At 38.3% G+C, this 15,580-nt stretch overlaps 1 protein-coding gene across 9 annotated transcripts in view; it reads right to left on the bottom strand.

Moving 5' to 3' along the window:
* The window catches only part of hdac5 (histone deacetylase 5), a 124,929-nt gene that overhangs the window by 30,702 nt on the left and 78,647 nt on the right, over window positions 1–15,580 (bottom strand). For all 9 annotated transcript variants that reach the window (XM_061884201.1, XM_061884196.1, XM_061884197.1 and 6 more), the window contains 7 exons: window positions 11,595–11,678; window positions 6,833–7,083; window positions 6,548–6,692; window positions 6,353–6,458; window positions 4,947–5,080; window positions 596–727; window positions 396–505 (listed from right to left, as the gene is read on the bottom strand). In XM_061884201.1, coding sequence (XP_061740185.1) covers window positions 396–505; window positions 596–727; window positions 4,947–5,080; window positions 6,353–6,458; window positions 6,548–6,692; window positions 6,833–7,083; window positions 11,595–11,678 — 962 coding nt within the window. The remainder of the gene's footprint in view (window positions 1–395; window positions 506–595; window positions 728–4,946; window positions 5,081–6,352; window positions 6,459–6,547; window positions 6,693–6,832; window positions 7,084–11,594; window positions 11,679–15,580) is intronic.

The raw sequence follows: 15,580 nt of genomic DNA, 5'->3' as shown, positions 1-15,580 counted from the left end.
TTGAAATTATTAGTCAAGCAGATATTTAAGTATTTATTTTGACAAAAAAATTGCAGTTTTGGATATTACTACAATTTAATAAGGTATGCAATTTTTACAGAAATGTTTTTTTGAAAACTTATATTTTTACTAAGACAATATAAAGTACTTTATTGACACATATTATTTCCAGGCGATCACATAAAATGATGTGGCGCGCCAAATCTGGCACCCGGGCTTTGAGTTTGATACTTGTGTCTTTGTTTATAGAACACTAATTTCTAATGCTAAAAATTTAAGAAAAAGACAAGTTTGTAAGCGTCCTTTGAGAAATTTGCATGCGCCTGATAACTCCATGAAAGAGTAACTGAGTTATTCCGGCAAAAGTAATTGTACATGTGCATATTTGTGAATACCTCAGTTTGTATGTTGGGAACAGATCCAGTGTTGCCATTAGCAATAGCCGTATTAGAACTGTTAGGACTGCTAGGACCTGAGCCAGGTGCACTATTACAGAGAGGGGAGACTGGAAAAAAACAAAAAATGAATTACTATTAGTATGTTGAACAAGTTAAGTAGAATTTCTTATAAAGGCATTCAAACACTTTGTGTTTACCTGAAATCTCAATGGCTCTTTTCTTAAAAGTGCTTATGACAGTGCCATCTTTTCTTCTGAGGAGTGGAGAGCTGCGCCTCTCTGCTACTTTCTGCTTCAACCGTGAACGCACCTTCAGGTTAGGCTCCGACACTGGATGACAGAAAAAAAGAGCATAAAAGAAACGTATTATTTTGGAGACAACAATTTCTTTACAGGACCGAATAACATGGAGCAAGATGATGATTAGGAAATACATTCTTGAAAAATTGTACTGTGTAGTGATGACCAATTTGGGTTGGCGCCAACGTTCCCTCTTTGGTGCGCGCCTGTGCAATTGCACACTGCTCACGCGTCCTATGCGCACGGCAAATCCAGGCCGCGCACAAAATCAAATAAAAAGATAAGCGCATAACAGTGTGCACGTCTGCCGTTGCTCACATGTGCGCCACTGAATGCTCAAGGAGTTCTGGCATTTGCTCACACATAGGAAAAATTGTTGGGAAAATTGGTTGGCCCGATTCATTAAAGGGTCAAAGTGGGTCCAGCAGCCAAACCAGTTGAAAACCACTGCAATAATGTATTTGTTGTGGTGTTTGTTATATGCAACATTTAGGAGGAAAACGGGAGAGCTGCAGACACTTGGACGGTTCTAAGTATATGGAGGAATGAGCCAGAAGTTGTCAACTGCCCCACCCTTGGACTAATGGCTTTGATATTAACACACATTTAATGTCCACCGAAGACTGTTGAGTGACTATTCTTGCATTGTACTAGGGCTTCAATGGATAAACTATTTCACTATATTAACTAAACAAAAAAAATAATAATTAAGGCTGTCACAAACAATGCGTTGACTCATGTGATTCATTACAAAAAATATTGCTTAACTCATATACACATTTAGATTAATCAGGCAATTTATTTTGGCCGTACTAGCTATTTTGCATTTACTGCTATACGGTCAGGGATCAGATCAATGCATATGTCAGTACAAAAATGAGTGAGGAGACTTCGACTAGTGTGCTTGCTGGTAAATTTCACTCTAACGTACAGCCTGAAAAAACTTTTGATAAAACGTTACCAAGCTCTGTGGAAAAAAATGACATGCAATCAAGTCTTCTTTGACATTCTGACAAAATTTCCATTTTTGCACAAATAGTTTCTTGAGCAAATTTTAATTATGATTAATATGATTAATCATGACTATCGGATCATGATTAGTCCAAATTCCAAAATCTGATCAATTTGATTAAAAAAATAATAATCATTTTGTTGCCCTATTAATAAAACTAAATTATAATCTATAAATTGTAGTGCATTACTAACTCACAATTTACTTTTAAATCAAAGTACACTAAATGGAAGGTGCCTTTTCGTTCAAGGAACTACAATTACCTAAAAGATCCTGACCATTGGCAGATGGAATGTGATGGCAAAAAAGTTTAAATCTTGTAATGGACCTTAAAGCATAGTTTTTTACCCAATGTTTACAGCTTTTGGAGTGCGGGGAGTGAGGCTTGGTTAGGTTGGGAGTGTTGAACAAAATCACGTTGTAGCCAGTTGTATTAAAAACGCTCCTCCACGGGTATAATTTACAATCGCTCACAGTAAAAAGCACTAAAAAGACTCCAAATCAGTCTTCAAAGTCAATCAAGAAATCAATCAATCAATCAATTATTGTTTATTTATATAGCCCTAAATCACAAGTGTCTCAAAGGGCTGCACAAACCACAACGACATCCTCGGTAGAGCTCACATAAGGGGGAGGAAAACTCACCCCAGTGGGACGTCGGTGACAGTGACAATGATGACAATGAGAAACCCCGTAGGGCAGTGGTTCTCAACCTTTTTTCAGTGATGTACCCCCTGTGAACATTTATTTTAATTCAAGTACCCCCTAATCAGAGCAAAGCATTTTTGGTTGAAAAAAAAAGATAAAGAAGTTAAATACAGCACTATGTCATCAGTTTCTGATTTATTACGGCGTGGCGCAGTGGGAGAGTGGCCGTGCGCAACCCGAGGGGCCCTGGTTCAAATCCCACCTAGTACCAACCTCATCACGTCCGTTGTGTCCTGAGCAAGACACTTCACCCTTGCTCCTGATGGGTGCTGGTTGGCGCCTTGCATGGCAGCTCCCTCCATCAGTGTGTGAATGTGTGTGTGAATGGGTAAATGTGGAAGTAGTGTCAAAGCGCTTTGAGTACCTTGAAGGTAGAAAAGCGCTATACAAGTACAACCCATTTATCATTTATTAAATTGTATAACAGTGCAAAATATTGCTCATTTATGGTGGTCTTTCTTGAACTATTTGAAAAAAAGATAAACATAACTAAAAACTTGCTGAAAAATAAACAAGTGATTCAGTTATAAATAAAGATTTCTACACATAGAAGTAATCATCAACTTAAAGTGCCCTCTTTGGGGATTGTAATAGAGATCCATCTGGATTCATGAACTTAATTCTAAACATTTCTTCACAAAAAAATAAATCTTTAACATCAATATTTATGGAACATGTCCACAAAAAATCTAGCTGTCAACACTGAATATTGCATTGTTGCATTTCTTTTCACATTTTATGAAATTACATTCATATTTTGTTGAAGTATTATTCAATAAATATATTCATAAAGGATTTTTCAATTGTTGATATTTTTTAGAATATTTAAAAAAAAATTCACGTACCCCTTGGCATACCTTCAAGTACCCCCAGGGGTACTCGTACCCCCATTTGAGAACCACTACCCTAGGGGACCGAAAGCAATGGATGTCGAGCGGGTCTAACATGATGTTGTGAAAGTCCAATCCATAGTGGATCTAACATAACCGTGACAGTCCAATCCAAAGTGGATCCAATATAGTAGCAATAGTCCCATCCAAAGTGGAGCCAGCAGGAAACCATCCCAAGCGGAGGCGGATCAGCAGCGCAGAGATGTCCCCAACCGATACACAAATCAAAATCAAGACCTATGATACCATCCTATCATTGACTTATTTAGTAATTGTCACTGTTGTGTTGCACTATGTTTTCTCCATTTGTGATGGCAGACTTTACTAAGAAGAGGGATGTTCAGATCAAATTTTTTTTTTACATACGATACGTACTTAGGTGCCTTGAGTATCTGCCCATACTGATAATTATTCGATACAATATTAGCATGAATCATACTTTTATTTTTTTGTAGTGTAGTATTTTGAAAATGACTGGATCAAGGGAATTACTCTAACAGAAGTATGAAAAACAATAACTTTGTACCGTATGGAATGGACTAAAGCTTTTATTCAAGTTGAAGTTGAGTGGTAAATGTTTTTTTTTGGTGACAACTGGTGGCTCATGACACAGTAAGTTGAATGATGCGGACACGTTTGTTAATGCATACGTTCTATTACGCTTCTGCTTTGGAGACTGCATCTGTAAGTAATACACAACTAAAATTATTTGATACTTGTTTATATTGACAAATGTTGTAAATCAGTCTGAAATATGGTTTACTTAAGGAAACATGTTACCTATGTCTAGCTTGTGTGGTATTGTGTGCTCAGGTGTTAAAGTTAAGTTAAAGTACCAATGATTGTCACACACACACACTAGGTGTGGCGAAATTGTTCTCTGCATTTGACCCATCACCCTTGATCACCAACCAAACTGATGACATAGTGCTGTATTTTATTTCTTTACCTCTTTTTTTCAACCAAAAATGCTTTGATCTGATTCGTGGGTACTTGAATTAAAAAAATGTTCACAGGGCGTACATCAATGAAAAAAGGTTGAGAACCACTGCTTTAGAGGACATTCAGATGTTAACTTGCTGTCCAGCTTTGCACAAGTAGACACGCTTCAGAACTGCTTGTAACGGAGTACTTGTACCAGAGATTTTAGATGCAAGTTGATATAATCCGATTTTTTGCTAGTATTGGGCTGTTATCAGTTATTTATATTTGATCAGTACACCCCAAATTAAAACCAAGTGACATCTATTAATATTGGATCAGGACACTCCTAATTATGACAAAAAACACATCTTTATAAAGAAACAAATGACTATCTATTTTCTCTACCACCTATCCAGTAAGGGGTCACAGCAGTGGCTGTGGTCTATCCCAGCTGACTTTGGGCAAAAGGCAGACTACACCCAAGACTGGTTGCCAACAATCACATGTGGTATCGAGTTGGACACAATCCTCCAGCAGCTGGACAAAAGTGATTCCAATAGCCTCAAGGAAGGGATTTTGTTTGTTTATCGAGAGTGTTGAAACAGCAGTCCCAACAAACAAGATTAAGGGAAATTTGGTATTGCATAATCTGATTTCAATTTGAAACATCCCTGCCGTTTCAAAGAGATGCGGCGCCTTTTTGCATATACCCTACCTGTCTTGCGCAGCGGAAAGTCATCTTTGCCCTCGTAGTTTCCAAGTAATGTGGGAAGTCTGTAAGAGGGAGGTGTTCCTGGAGTATTACTCTGGGGCGGAGAATTCGGCTCCAGGGACGCGTTCTGGCCTCCCCTGCAAAGAAAAAATGGTTATTAACGTAAATCATTCATTGCACCAATAAACCACAATATTAATTTACGTACATTGTTACAGCTTTATTGCAGGAAAGTCAGCTTTAGTAAAATGGAATAAACTAAATTTAAGAATAAATAAAAGCTTTTGGCATATCTGTTTGAGGAATTATATTATGGAAAAGATTAAATGTACATATGAGCCATTTCAAAAGACAATAAAAACACACGTGTTTACAAAGTATAGTGAAGAATACTGTGCAAAGAAGATGGTGTCTGAAATTAAATATTTATCTTATATTTTAATATGTTATATATTTGTTTCTTTACATAGTCCATGATCGTTTTATCAATAGCATCCATCCATCCATTTCCTACCGCTTGTACCGTTCGGGGTCGCAGCGCTAACACAGATAAGACAGGTTTTGTAAAAATAATCTGTATTTTCCTTTTCTTTTTTTTACATATTTATGTCAATTTTACTCCAGTACTAACTATTTACTTCACAGGTCTTGTCTAGAAAAGCACTCGAATGGCACAGACCGGATCAGCAAACAGTGAAACGGATCACCCCCAAAATCTAATCACTAATTTCTTATAGAATGAAACAACTATTCATCGAACAAAGAAGTGTATCTTACTTTTGGTTGATGAATAAAATGAAAAGTAACAATGGTATGTAATGCGCTCCATTATAGTAGTTATCGTTTAAACCAGGGGTGTCAAACTCATTTTAGATCAGGGGCCACATGGACAAAAATGTACTCCTAAGTGGGCCAAACTAGTAAAATCCCGGCATGATAACTTAAAAATGAAGACAACTTCAGATTGTTTTCTTTGTTTGAAAATAGAACAGGCACAAATGTACAAATAATAATGTTGTTGGGGTTTTTTTTACACTTACATGTTGCGATTAATCATTTATTCGTCGATTATATTTTCTTAATAAATTATGTGATGATGTTCATCAGTCAACTCATTGGTGTCCGTCAAGATAAAAATACAGGTTGTTATTTATGTAGTTTGATAATTTTCCTCGACTGATGTACTAACATCATGTGGTTTATTTTGTACATATGTACTGTTAACAGTGGTAAAAGATTTCAGTGTGTGTATGATAACTTTTTGAGCATATTAAACAATACAGTGATAATGATAACTGTGATAATTTTGGTCACAATACCCATGTTGCATCCCTATACGGAAAAACAAATGGTAACACGGATTCGAACCTGCGATGTCATTCTTATACAAGCTGTTGTTATCGCCTCACCAGCACTTTGGGGAGAAGGAATGGTTCAGTCCACCAATACCAGGTTCTTTCTTACTAAGAAGGAATTCCTGCAGTTTCAGCTTCACCTCTGTACTGGCAATCGCACCTTCATTACATGCATAGAAACGCAGTTAGCACAACAAGAGAAACGGTCTTATACATAGCGCAATAGCAACAGCCATTGTAATAACCTACTCTCTTTGCCTTTCTCCTTATTCCGCAATAGAATCAGCTGTTGCTCCAGTCGTTGTTTCTCTAGTTCTTCATGCCTTTGTTGTTCCAGTTTCAGCTTCTGTTCCAGCTCCTGCTGTCGTTTGGCTGCCAACAGCTCCTGTTGTTGCTTACAAAGCCATACAATTCTCAAATTGAAACAAGTGACAAGCTGAACTATCATACGGTTTGTTGTGTATGCGACCAATTTAAAAAAAAAAAATGCATTTTGTCTCATTCATGTGTTCACTGTGTAAACCAAATAATTACCTTCAGATGTTCCTGTAGCTGGACTTCATGTTGTCGGGTTAGTACTTCATGTTTTTTCTGGAACTCGGCAAATAGTAGTTGTTTCTGGAGTTCTTGCTGCTGTTTGAGGAGCACTAGTTCATGCTGGAGTTGTTGCTCTCTAAGGGTTGTGTCCACTCCTGCTGCTCCCACAGACAAAGATCCCACTCTAAGTTCAGTACGCAAGTCAACGGGGCCTCCACCTCCTCCTCCACCTGAGCTTTCTTCTGAACCTGGGAAAAAACATACATACAATAACTAATCCTGCTTACAAACACACATACAATAACTAATCCTGCTTAGAAACACACAAACAAAAAACCATAAATAATTAATCCATTTGAAAGAACAATGGCCTGTTAAGGATTGTCTTTCAAGCCTGAAGTATTTTTCCTTACAAGTGCACTGGTTGACTCAGAATAGTTTGATTTGGTGCGTCAGGCATTTGCGTTTCCGTCACAAGACTGCATGCTTGAGGGTGTTTGTTACGAATGACGCATTTCAAAAACGTTGATGCTTCAGGGAATTTTGAGCTTATAACTGAAATGTGAAATAAAACAATGCTTTGAGACTACCCATCAGTGAAATTATTAACACTCACAAATGCTGAGCCTGAAAATCTACCCTTTGCAGCTTAGGTTATATTTAAAAGAATCTAGATCAGGGATGTCCAAAGTCCAACCCGTAAATAATTTTTGGCCCGCAGCTTGTTTATTATAGGCATATATTAATCAATTAAAATAATTTACTTTAAATGAAATATATTAATGAGTTTAAATATGCATAAATTAGTACTAGTTTATTTTGGACATGGTTACAAAGTTGCATCAGAATACATATTTTATCGTTCTGCTGGTTGAATTACAAACCCTGTTTCCATATGAGTTGGGAAATTGTGTTCGATGTAAATATAAACGAAATACAATGATTTGCAAATCATTTTCAACCCATATTCAGCTGAATATGCTACAAAGACAACATATTTGATGTTCAAACTGATAAACATTTTTTTTTTTGCAAATAAGCATGAACTTTGGAATTTGATGCCAGCAACACGAGACAAAGAAGTTGGGAAAGGTTGCAATAAATACTGATAAAGTTGAGGAATGCTCATCAAACATCCCACAGGTGTGCAGGCTAATTGGGAACAGGTGGGTGCCATGATTAGATATTCACTAACAAGGATGGAGCGAGGGCAACCACTTTGTAAGCAAACTGTCAAACAGTTTTAGAACAACATTTCTCAACGAGCTATTGCAAGGAATTTAGGGATTTTAATATCCACGGTCCGTAAAATCATCAAAAGTTTCAGAGAATCTGGATAAATCACTGCACGTAAGCGCCGATATTACGGACCTGTGATCCCTCAGGCGGTATTGCATCAAAAACAGACAGCAGTGTGTAAAGGATATCACCACATGGAACACTTCATAAAACCACTGTCAGTAACTACAGTTGGTCGCTACATCTGTAAGTGCAAGTTAAACCTCTACTATGCAAAGCAAAACCCATTCATCAACAACACCCAGAAACGCCACCGGCTTTGCTGGGCCCGAGCTCATCTAAGATGGACTGATGCAAAGTGGAAAAGTGTTCTGTGGACTGACGAGTCCACGTTTCAAATTATATTTGGAAACTGTGGACATGGTGTCCATCGGAACAAAAAGGAAACTAACCATCCAGATTGTTGTAGGCGCAAAGTTCAAAATCCAGTATCTGTGATGGTATGGGGGTGTATTCGTGCACAAGGCATGGGTAACTTACACATCTGTGAAGGCACCATTAATGCTGAATGGTCCATACAGGTTTTGGAGCAACATGTGTTGTCATCCAAGCAACGTTATCATGGATGCCCCTGTTAATTTCAGCAAAACAATGCCAAGCCAGGCGTTACAACAATGTTGCTTCATAGTAAAAGAGTGCGGGTACTTTCCTGGGCCGCCTGCAGTCCAGACCTGTCTCCCATCGAAAATGTGTGGCGCATTATGAAGCGTAAAATACAACAGCAGAGACCCTCGAAATGTTGAACGACTGAAGCTCTACATAAAGCAAGAATGGGAAAGAATTCCACTTTCCAAACTTCAACAATTAGTTTCCTCAGTTCCCTAACGTTTATTGAGAGTTGTTAAAAGAAAAGGTGATGTAACACAGTGGTGAACATGCCCTTTCCCAACTACTTTGGCACGTGTTGCAGCCATGAAATTCTAAGTCTTTATTATTTGCAAAAAAAATAAAGTTTTTAAGTTTGAACATCAAATATCTTGTCTTTGTAGTGTATTCAATTGAATATGGGTTGAAAAGGATTTGCAAATTATTGTATTCCGTTTATATTTACATCTAACACAATTTCCCAACTCATATAGAAACGGGGTTTGTAGAATTGTCAACAGAACAATCCTTTCCTCATGTCATCTCGACACTATATGTTTATAGATAACGTTAGATATTACACTGATTTGCTTTATCACTTAAAAAAAGCAAGAGTGGCCTCCTGCCTGCTTTAATTATTCTGTAATCGGCTCTAAGTGTGAAACGTTTTGACAGCCCAGTCAAGATGATCTATGACATTCAGCTGCATTAAAGTTTACAGCCTGTGCCAAACTGCGTTGAATGAAGAGTAACAAAAAATAATATGGTATAAAATTAGGGGACAACAAACTGACATGAACGAATAAACAAAAAACATTATTTTTGCCACAGATCCTTACCTCAGCTGAAAGTCTGTTGAGTGAGGTTTTTATTAAAATTATTGTTCACAATCTAAAATTCAAAGTAGAACAGTTGGAGAAATTGGAAGATTTTGTTTAGATGTTAGATACTTGACAAACCTAGTGATCGTGGCAGACCAGTCTCTTTTTTTTTTTTAAATTAAAAGTAGGTTATAAACCAAAATTAACCCTGGATTGCATACTAGCACTTACTAAATAAAATTCATGTTCTTGATTAACTTTACTGACATTCCAAAATGCAGGTCAAATTGTAGAAGACCTATGATGCAATTCTATATACTAAGGCACCTTAACAGTTATCCTTCTCCATACTGTGTGTGTGTGTGTATATATATATATATATATATATATACATATATATATATACATATATATATATATTAATGTGTGTATATATATTAGGGCTGTCAAACAATTAAAATATTTATATCGCATTGTTCATAGTTAACTCAAAATTAATAGTGATTAATAACAGATTGATTTTCATCAATAATAAGTATACCATTTTCTGCCGCTTGTCCCTTTCGCGGTCGCGGGTGTTGCTGGAGCCTATCTTAGCTGCATTTGGGCGGTAGGCGGTGTACACTCTGGACAAGTCACCACCTCATCACAGGGTCAACACAGATAGACAAAATTCACACTCACATTCACACATTAGGGCCATTTTAGTGTTGCCAATCAACCTATCCCCAGGTGCATGTCTTTGGAAGTGGGAGGAAGCCGGAGTACCAGCAGGGAACCCACGCAGTCACGGGGAGAACATGCAAACACCACATAGAAAGATCCCGAGCCCAGGATTGAACTCAGGACCTTGAACGGACAATTAATTGGCTTTAATAAAATGTGTTTTAAACATTATGCTTTTTAAACAGTTCATTACAAAAACGACAAACACCATTTGATGACAAAAAAAATTGCCTCCTGTGTGTTGGTGTCTTGAAAATTTTGTAATTTGTAGAGATACAGAATTTGTATTCCTGCTGTAAGAACACGTGCATTCAAAAGATTAGCTACAGGTCCGTGTTTAGATACCAGTTTCACGCATTAATGACACAAAATGTGGATTGTTATGATCATATTTTGATTGTCAAAGATGTTCGGTAATACCCATCCATCCATTTTCTTTTGGGGTCATGGAGGGGCTGGAGCTTATTCCAATTATAATCTGTGATATTTCTACCTGAATAAATGTTTCTGATATTCTGTACATTACATGTTGTACAAGTTAATAGTCTTCATATTGCTGCATGACAATATTTTAACTGTCTCCAATAATTAATAAAATGTTATATTCAGCCTGTCAATCATTCTGTAATTGAGGACTCGACCAGAACTAGCATTTCTGTAGGTGAAAATATCACAGAATAATATTACAAAACATCCCTGACAAAGCATGATTGTAATGCAAGACATTATTTTGTTAAGTTTCCCCTAAATTGCCAAACTAACTGTGACGGTGTGGGTGTGGTCAATATGATGTCATCGCATGAGTTGCTAGGATGCATATATTCTTTAAAAAGGCAAAAAAAAGAAGTAAATATACATTTAAAACAAATCTGTTAGGTATAGTTTTACCATGTATATTTTTCTTACATAATATCATTTTGTTCAATTTTTAAATTGTAATTGCTTATTGTACAATGTGCTGGGTTGAGAATTTTTTTTTTTTTAAAGAGATTTCTCCAATCCTTTTCGTCATACTTTCTTTAATAAAAACGACTACCAACAAATCTAGCATTTATTTCCAGTGTTATTGGAGACTGTACTCATGTTCAGAGACTCTGTTTGGATACTTCTGTCCGTGAAGAAAAGCGACGTCACACATGCTTCGCGCTGCTGCTGCTTCAGGTCTGCAGGCGGTCAGAGACCTTCAACTCTCACTTTATCATAAAAAATATGACAAGGAACATTTTCTTTAAAGGTTTAAAAAAATAAGATTGGTTGCATTGAATAAAACTGATCCCCTTTTCCACTAAGAAATACAACTCAGCAATTTATAAGGACTCCCTACCCACCTTCTCCACTTCCTCCCCGCTGTTCATTTGCTGTTCCTACTGGGCTCTGCATCCCAGATGGGAGGCTGCTCTTCACCTCCAGTACTGCAGGAGAGAGAGAAAATGATTGATCAGTGGGGACAATGTTTTCAGGGGCATCGCAGAACATTGCATCATTGCCTACGAACACAGAGTTGATTATTCATTCAGATGACCTACAATAATTGAAAGCAGAGAGGGACACAACAATCTTCCGTCTATAACCACAAACTTTGAATTAGTCTAGTGATGACCGGTAGCCATCTTAATTTCTCCCTGTAGTAGCATGACTTAAACCTATATTGACAGAAGGTTGCAGTGTTCAACTCGACCGATTGATCAAAATGGGTCAGACACACTTCACAACTGTTGGATTGCTCAGTCCTGGTTTAAAGAACTGTTAAGACTGTTGACTCAGATTGAAGGGTGCTGGGTTCGAATCCCGGTTGGGTTGACATGTAATTTAGGGCAGCACGGTGGAGCAGGGGTTAGTGCATGTGCCTCAAAATACGAAGGTCCTGAGTTCAATTCTGGGCTCGGGATCTTTCTGTGTGGAGTTTGCATGTTCTCCCCGTGTCTGCGTTGGTTTCCTGCGGGGACTCCAGCTTCCTCGCACGTTTAGTGTTGATTGGCAACACTAAAATTGGCCCGAGAGTGTGAATGTTGTCTGTTTATCTATGTTGGCCCTGCAATGAGGTGGCGACTTGTTCAGGGTGTACAGCACCCCCCGCGACCCCGAGAGGGACAAGTGGTAGAATATGGATGAATGGATGGGTCCTGGTTTATCTACAGTGCATTTGGAAAGTATCCACAGCGTTTCACTTTTTCCACATTTTATGTTACAACCTTCTTCCATGAATGGAATAAATACATTTTTGTCCTCAAAATTCTACAGACAATATCCCATAATGACAATGTTTTTTTTGTTCTTTAAAAAGCAAATTAGATTTTTATTTTCTTTTTTAAATGGTTCATGTGGGTTGTATGTTTATTTGCTATAAGAGCTGTACCAATTGTGAATTCCACCAATTCCTTATGTGGCCATTAATAAATATTCTGAAATTCTGAAAAACAAAAATCTCACGTACATATACAAACCCCGTTTCCATATGAGTTGGGAAAATGTGTTAGATGTAAATATAAACGGAAAACAATGATTTTCAAATACTTTTCAACCCATATTCAGTTGAATATGCTACAAAGACAACATATTTGATGTTCAAACTGATAAACATTTTTTTTTTTTGCAAATAATCATTACTTTTAGAATCTAATACCCGCAACACGTGACAAAGAAGTTGGGAAAGGTAGCAATAAATACTGATAAAGTTGAGGAATGCTCATCAAACACTTATATGGAACATCCCACAGGTGTGCAGGCTAATTTGGAACAGTTGGGTGCCATGATTGGGTATAAAAGCAGCTTCCATGAAATGCTAAGCAATTCACAAACAAGGATGGGGTGAGGGTCACCAATTTGTAAGCAAATTGTCGAACAGTTTTACAACAAAATTTCTCAACGAGCTATTGCAAGGAATTTAAGGATTTTACCATCTACGGTCCGTAAAATCATCAAAAGGTTCAGAGAATCTGGAGAAATCACTGCACGTAAGCGATGATATTCCGGACTTTTGATCCCTCTGGCGGTACTGCATCAAAACCAACATCAGTGTGTAAAGGATATCAGAACATGGGCTCAGGAACACTTCATAAAACCACTGTCAGTAACTACAGTTGGTCGCTACATCTGTAAGTGCAAGTTAAAACTCTACTTGGGGGACGGCGTGGCGCAGTGGGAGAGTGGCCGAGCGCAACCCGACGGTCCCTGGTTCAAATCCCCACCTAGTACCAACCTCGTCACGTCCGTTGTGTCCTGAGCAAGACACTTCACCCTTGCTCCTGATGGGTGCTGGTTGGCGCCTTGCATGGCAGCTCCCTCCATCAGTGTGTGGATGTGTGTGTGAATGGGTAAATGTGGAAGTAGTGTCAAAGCGCTTTGAGTACCTTGAAAGTAGAAAAGCGCTATACAAGTACAACCCATTTATCATTTATTTACTATGCAAAGCCAAACCTATTTATCAACAATGTCCTGAAACGCCACCGGCTTGGCTGGGCCCGAGCTCACCTAAGATGGACTGATGCAAAGTGGAAAGGTGTTCTGTGGTCTGACGAGTCCACATTTCCAATTATATTTGGAAACAGAGGACGTGGTGTCCTCCAGAACAAAGAGGAATATAACCATTCGGTTTGTTATAGGCGCAAAGTTCAAAAGCCAGCATCTGTGATGGTATGGGAGTGTATTAGTGCCCAAGGCATGGGTAACTTACACATCTGTGAAGGCACTATTAATGTTGAAAGGTCCATACAGGTTTTGGAGCAACATATGTTGTCATCCAAGCAAGACAAGTGTTACAACGGCATAGCTCGGTTGGTAGAGCGGCCGTGCCAGCAACTTGAGGGTTGCAGGTTCAATTCCCGCTTCCGCCATCTTAGTCACTGCCGTTGTGTCCTTGGGCAAGACACTTTACCCACCTGCTCCCAGTGCCACCCACACTGGTTTAAATGTAACTTAGATATTGGGTTTCACTATGTAAAGCGCTTTGAGTCACTAGAGAAAAGCGCTATATAAATATAATTCACTTCACTTCACTTCACAACAGCGTGGCTTCTTAAAAAAAAGAGTGCGGGTACTTTCCTGGCCCGCCTGCAGTCCAGACCTGTCTCCTATCGAGAATGTGTGGCGCATTATGAAGCGTAAAATACGACAGCGTAGACCCCAGACTGTTGAATGAGTGAAGCTCTACATAAAACAAGAATGGGAAAGATTTCAACTTTCAAAGCTTCAACAATTAGTTTCCTCAGTTCCCAAACGTTTATTGAGTGTTGTTAAAAGAAAAGGTGATGTACCACAGTGGTGAAAATGTCCTTTCCCAACTACTTTGGCACGTGATTCAGCCATGAAATTCTAAGTTAATTCTTATTTGCAAAAAAAAAAAAAAAAAAAGTTTATGAGTTTGAACATTATATATCTTGTCTTTGTAGTGCATTTAATTGATTATGGGTTGAAAAGGATTTGCAAATCATTGTATTCCGTTTATATTTACATCCAACACTATTTCCCAACTCATGTGGAATCGGGGTTTGTAAATAGCCTTTGCTCAATTCTATGTTATTGCACCTTCTGCAGCAATTACAGCCTCGAGTCTTTTTGAATGCGACGCCACAAGGTTGGCACAACTATTTTTGGGCTGCTTTGCCCATTCCTCTTTGCAGCATCTGTCAACCTCTACAAGATTGGATGGAAAAGGTCTGTTTTCATACAGGATGTCTCTGTATATTGCTGCATTCATATTTCCCTCTAACTTGACTAGGCTCCCAGTTCCTGTTGCTGAAAAACATCCCCACAGAATGATGCTGCCAACACCATGCTTCACTGTAGGGATGGTATTGGCCTGGTTCCCTCCAAACATGACGTCTGGCATTTATGCCAAAGAGTTCAATCTTTGTCTAATCAGACCAGAGAAATTTGTTTCTTTCAATCTTTCAAGTGCAGTCTGGCAAACTTTTAACTAAAAAATGGCTTCCGTTTGGCCACACTACCATACAGGCCTGATTGGTTGATTGCTGCAGAGATTCTTGTCCTTCTGGAACGTTCTCCTCTCTCCACAGAGGAATGCTGTAGTTCATCGGGTTCTTGGTCTCCTCCCTGACTAGACTAAGTACAGGCAATGTACAAAGACATCCTGGATGAAAACTAACCCTTCTCATCCAACCTGATGGAGCTTGAGGGGTGTTGCAAAGAGGAATGGGCAAAGACAAATGGGTGAAACAGCAAAAAAGGTATACCAAACTTGAGACCTTATATATATTTTTTTTTTAAATAGGCTGTAATTGCTGCTAAAGGTGCATCAATCAACTAAGTATTGAGCAAAGGCTGTAAATACTTATGTACATGTGATTTTTTTTAG

The sequence above is a fragment of the Nerophis ophidion genome, linkage group LG23 (genome assembly GCF_033978795.1).
Source record: "Nerophis ophidion isolate RoL-2023_Sa linkage group LG23, RoL_Noph_v1.0, whole genome shotgun sequence".
Classification (NCBI taxonomy): Eukaryota; Metazoa; Chordata; class Actinopteri; order Syngnathiformes; family Syngnathidae; genus Nerophis; species Nerophis ophidion.
Note: the sequence above shows the minus strand (reverse complement) of the source record. Positions and strands in the feature narration are given on the sequence as shown.